General features: G+C 45.2%; 1 protein-coding gene across 1 annotated transcript; it reads left to right on the top strand.

Annotated features, from left to right (window-relative positions):
* Nucleotides 1–1,034: 1,034 nt before the first annotated feature.
* On the top strand, nucleotides 1,035–1,283 carry SARC_01640 (hypothetical protein; the record flags this gene model as incomplete). Its single annotated transcript, XM_014304630.1, has 1 exon — nucleotides 1,035–1,283. One exon carries the CDS (start codon nucleotides 1,035–1,037, stop codon nucleotides 1,281–1,283), a length of 249 nt encoding a protein of 82 aa, XP_014160105.1.
* Between the last annotated feature and the right edge of the window lie 4,888 nt (nucleotides 1,284–6,171).

Raw genomic sequence — 6,171 nt, 5'->3', positions numbered from 1 at the left:
TTCATATGTGCTTAAGACACTGAAGCGTAAGAAAAGTCCAGTCGACCACCACGGACCTACTGGACCTAAGTCCAAAACTCACAGGGTATCCGAGAACGCTTAACTTCTCCGCCTGAGAAACATTAACTATATGTTATGCTACTTAATGTTTTCGACCCTTTTCCTTTCTCGCTTTTTGACCCATAATCAGCCTGAGTGAGCAACTTGCTTCTCCTGGGTCTCAAAAGCTGGGTGGGGGCTGTGTAATAGCCGGGCCTCCACATTAGACTCTATGTTATAGACGTACTCTTAAGCAGTACGTAAACTATAAACGTACTCTTAATAGTACAAGGAACTTAAGTTTCCTAAATGGTTTTTAACGGTTTTATAAATTAATACCTTTTCCATTTTACATATCAGATACTTGGACAAGGCCATTAAAAGGCCCCGTAAAATACGAAACATAATATTTGGTCTGGTTCTATTAATAGAACTATATTTACTTTCCAAATCTATTTATATATGAAAACTTCGATAGCGAGATGGCTCAACCGAATATAGGTTTCTAGGGACTATTAGCGTTACCTAGTTTAACCTCCGTTCAGCCAACCAGATGTGCCAGTCTGATGAAGGCTAAGTCGGTAATTCTTGATAAGTGGCAAGTTATTGGTTAATGCACTAACTATGGACATCAAGAGTATTTTTTTTTTCTTCTTTTCTTTTTTTCTAAAGATAGGATTTTATGAGTCTCTCGGATTCGCCCAACGAAACAGACCATAGTTTCTAATAGAGCGGCAACGAAACACTAAATAAAATCCCTTCGGCGAAAACAGTCCTGAGATGATTATATATAGGCAATGTCTCAGCCTCACAATCGCTCAGAGTATTGCTGTTTTCACGAGGCATACCTAACTTTACCAAAAGACTCATTTCGTTTACTTACTTCAAATTTCACGATACTTAGACTTAACCTACGCGTTTAATTACTCTAAGGCGTTAATATCGCCTTGATAGACCGAATCTTACACCAGTTACATGACAAATGGGCTAACAACATGAACCAAATTAGCCCCGTGAAACGTAAAATTGGACGTACGAAGCCTGTACCTCAGGTGGCTCCTTACGGTAATGTCCATGTCACTCACAGAGAGCGGTTGTTGCCGAGCGCTCAAAATCGGGCACAAAAGATTCCGACCCCTGAGGAGATGCCGGCTAATGGTCCGAATTGGTATCAGGCATCGAACGATAATGTCCATGCTCCTCACAGAGCGCGATTATCAACAAGCGCGCAAAATCGGGCATAAACAATTCCGACCCCTGATGAGATGCCGCCTAGTGGTCCGAATTGGTATCAGGATTCGAAAACCTTGGTGAAATTGCCTGGTAGATTTTTTTTTTGGAACCTGCGGATTTACATTTGGACATGGACACTCCTCGGAATTTATCGTCGTCGGCAAAGCGTTCCTTTGATGCCTTTCGTAGAGTAATGAAGTCCCGGCAGCAACAGATGAACCAGAGTCATGTGGCAACGAACTTGTTTCGTGATAAGTTCCAACGTCACCGTAAACCACGTTCACCAGATGAGTTGCAGGAGAATTCTCAGGATGCGGCGAATGTCCCTATTGATACGATTGCATACCGCAAGCACCTTCATGTTCATCACGACCGCTACTTGGAAGACACACGGGCAGTGAAACATCATAAAGGCTCGGAACCTACGGAGCCTAGCATTACTGCATCGACAGCGGCCCAGATGAAACTGCAAGTTTTTCAACTGACCCAACGAATGATGCAGGCAGAAGCGGACGGACGCATAGACGATGCGCGTGCGCTATAGGGTCTAATTCGTGCGTCGGATGAGACTCTGAAGATGTGTTCAATAACGGTCGACAAACGAACACCGAAGGAATGGCCACCCAACCCACAACAGGGTAACTGTTATTTGGACAATCCGCAGAAGATACAGTTACACGCTTTTATCATGGACTGGTATAAGAATGCACGATTCCACAAGCTAGAACCGATTCATATGCAAATGGGTTTACACCGAGCTCTACAGCATGGAAGGGCTCCTAAGGCGCTATTGAATTTTATTGTGAAAAACGAGCAAAAATTACAGTCTGTGACATTTGAGGCTGCCACTGCTTCTATTGTACGTGCACAAGAGCAAGACCTGAAGGATAATGCATACCGCCAGATGTTAGCATGCATGAAGCTGAAGCCATCGGTACCGCTTGATACTCAGATTCGTGATTTTGAACGCCAGGTGGAGTTCATGGAAATGGGTCAGTATGAGAAACCCCTACAAGTACACCGTAACCATGATATACTTAATCTTATACGCCAAGTTGCAGGTGGGGCGTACTACCGGGATACTCTTCGAATGCATCCACAGTGGCGAAACTACTCGTCTGAAAAGATACGCGATGTGTTCCGTGTGAACATTGACAAAGCAGAAGAAAATCGCCAAGACAAGTTTTCGCGACCTCTACGAATTCCGGGGAACTCGCGATCACGCTCAAATTTGCGTACGGAAGCGAATACACGCGCCAACCCACATGCACCGCCTACATCGAACCCACGGGTTCGTTGTCGGTCATGTGAACGAAACATTCCGCCGGGACCAGGACATGCAAGTCGTTGTCCTAACTTACAACGAGTACCGGTCCAGACTAGCACAGGTAGCCGCACGCAAAATGGTGGGGCTACAGTTCAACGTACATCGGCTACAAGCACATCGACACGCGGGACTCACGGATCGGGTACTAATTTCCGACCCCGTGTTAACTTAGTGGACGGTGATAATATGCCTGATCAAACAACCACCGAGACGGGGGAGACTGAAGTAATGCAAATTCATGATTTGGTCGATGAGTCGTATGTACAGAGTGACGATGAGTTGATGGACGAAGAGCAGACACCCGATGGTTGGGAAGTTGGAACAGATTCGGACTGACAGGCTGGGGTGCCTGATGTGAACATGTGCATGTCATTTGGTCGTACGGCAACAAGAATATTTGCAGTAAAAGATAAATTGTTTCCTACTGACAACCGTGTATATGTTACGTTGTAAGTGAACGGACGTGACATGCGCACCCTTATTGACACGGGGGCCAATCGTTCTGTCATCACTCAGGCATCCGCAGCTAAGGTACACCTCTCTATTACACCACCGGCCAAGGATAGATACATATACTTGGCGGACAAAGCCTTCGGCAAAACACAAGCAACAAATGTCCAGTACTGGTCAGCTGCTACTGAGGGTTGTACATTTGAACTTATGAACCTACAGGATAACATTGATATAATATTGGGTATGGATATTATGGGTGAGTTGGGATTAGGCTTAACCGGATTAGTATCTTCATTTCCAGAGATTAATCGTAATGTTATGGATGAGCTACTGGAACCAATCAATCTTAGAATGGCCCCAGATTTGTCCGAGCCAGGTGATATACGCGCACGCCTACGCCAATATCTGGATGCTAATGACATTATTCTGGATGCGGCTCGCTGCACACTCCCGGGTAGTGAGGTGTTACTCCCTCTTCCTCGGGATAAACTCCTGGGCCTACGTCGGCAGACAAGAAATTTTGTATCTGACAAATACAAACCACATGTAACGAAGCAAGTAGACAAATGGGAACACGAACTGGTCACCAATCGTCGAACATCGGCGTCGATCGTTAACCTTCCTTTGTTGGCAGTACCATCATTCACACCGTCGGGTGAACTTATTAAGGTGCGCGTGTGCTTGGATCTGCGGCAAATTAACGCTCCTATTCTGGGCAATCAGTTTACGCTTCCGAAGATCAACGAAATCATCAGCAACTTGAAAGGCAAGCGTTACTATACCACGTTGGACTTATCGGCCGCGTACCATCGGTTACCGGTGCACGTCGATTCGCAGCACATGTTTTCGTTTACATGGAATAGTCAGCAGTACACGTTTACGTCGGCTCCCTTTGGATTGACGACACTCACGTCACAATTTCAACGTACAATCAGTAATTTGATGGCAGGACTGGACGTGCAATGCTATGTTGATTATCTAATAATTGCATCGGACGATTACGAGGAGCACATTGCTACGGTTCAAGAGGTCATTCGACGCTTGACGGAGAATAACCTTCAAACTTAATCAGAAGAAATGTCACTTTGTGGTGCGAGAGGTGATGGTCTTGGGAAAGAAGATATCAGCTAAAGGCATTGACGTGGATCATGAGAAGCAGAAACGTTTAATTGACTGGCCAGTTCCAAGATGTCAAAGGGATATTGCTTCTGCGTTAGGATTAGCAAACTTTCTACATGAGCATCTACCGAACTGTGCACACAAGGTAGCTCCACCCCGAACATTCCTAAACTTAAGCCAAAGGAGCCCATTGGGGATCGTTGGAAGCCAGAACATCAATTGGCGTGGGATCAGATGAAGGAGGTTATCGTATCGGCAATCATGTTGAACTTTCTTGTTGATGGTGTACCACTTGAGTTAGAGACGGATGCAAGCGATTATGGAATTGGGGGCGCATTGTTTCAATTGATTGACGGACGCAAACATTACCTGATGTTCTTCTCGAAAACTTTCAACAAGGCACAGCAGACATATGCAACACCGATGAAAGAATTATTAGCACTTACCTATGCTTTGGTTCACTTTCACGATCATCTCATTGGACAACGGTTTACTGTACATACCGACCATAAGGCTCTCATATACATGAACACTCAGCTAAAGGTGAATAGTATGTTGCAGCGATGGCATCATATTATTGCACAGTTCAATTTTACTATTACACATGTACCTGGAGAACTGAACAAGTTGCCAGAAGCCAGAACATCAATTGGCGTGGGATCAGATGAAGGAGGTTATCGTATCGGCAGTCATGTTGAACTTTCTTGTTGATGGTGTACCACTTGAGTTAGAGACGGATGCAAGCGATTATGGATTTTGGGGCGCATTGTTTCAATTGATTGACGGACGCAAACATTCCCTGATGTTCTTCTCGAAAACTTTCAACAAGGCACAGCAGACATATGCAACACCGATGAAAGAATTATTAGCACTTACCTATGCTTTGGTTCACTTTCACGATCATCTCATTGGACAACGGTTTACTGTACACACCGACCATAAGGCTCTCATATACATGAACACTCAGCTAAAGGTGAATAGTATGTTGCAGCGATGGCATCATATTATTGCACAGTTCAATTTTACTATTACACATGTACCTAGAGGACTGAACAAGTTGCCAGACATGTGGAGTCGTGTTCATGAGGGCACCGCGGATATCAACTACCCCGGGGTGTTTTATACGTCATGTTGGAAGTTGTTTCCGGATTTCTTTAACCAGATCCAGAAGCACTTTGGACCAAACGACGTCGACGCTTTTGCCATGCTCAGCTTCGCCAATACTGGTCGTACGACAAGGATGGCGGGGCGTTTAAGTTTGACTGTAGTAAATACAACGCATGGATGAACCCACCGTGGCGTCTTATACATAGGTGTTGCGTAAGGTGTTGAAGGACAGGGCGTCGGCAACAATAGGTTTACCGTTGAACACACGTGCGCCATGGTTTCCTTTGCTTCTATCGATGATGCAAGCAGGCTCGCTACTTATCCCACGTACGGCTCACACATTCTTGAAGCACGGCTCCCAGGCTTGTGGTAAATATCCGTGGGAGCATACCATCGTGGTACGTATTGGCCCTCCATCTGGGTACAAAGTCAATCCATCATTTTGGTGTGACTTAGGATTGGAGGTACCTGTATATGAATACGCTAGTATACGTTATCAGGGAGATTGGGCACAACCTGTGATGACGAAACGAACGCGACAGATCGCTGCACAAACTCCTGAGATATGTGCGGGTGCTACAGTGATAGAATTATCCAGGGCACGAGAAGCGAACCGTCGTGTACAGTTGACATGGCAATTTCATGAACAAGGACATTCGGCCCCAGCAGTTACAGTACAACAAATGCGCGACGATGGACATAACTGGGACCAGATGCTTCCAATCACAGAAGAGGTCCGCAAGTTATGTCGCACATGCTTGGGCAATGATACGATGAAGAAAGGTTTTCATCCTCTAATAAATATTACCGCTCGGTATCCTTGAGATCACATAAAAATGGATCTCATTCCTATGGCGGTCACATCCACTAAAGGAAACAAATTCATTTTACAT

This window comes from Sphaeroforma arctica (genome assembly GCF_001186125.1).
Source record: "Sphaeroforma arctica JP610 unplaced genomic scaffold supercont1.67, whole genome shotgun sequence".
NCBI classification, from domain to species: domain Eukaryota; class Ichthyosporea; order Ichthyophonida; genus Sphaeroforma; species Sphaeroforma arctica.
This window is presented reverse-complemented; position numbering and strand designations above follow the sequence as displayed.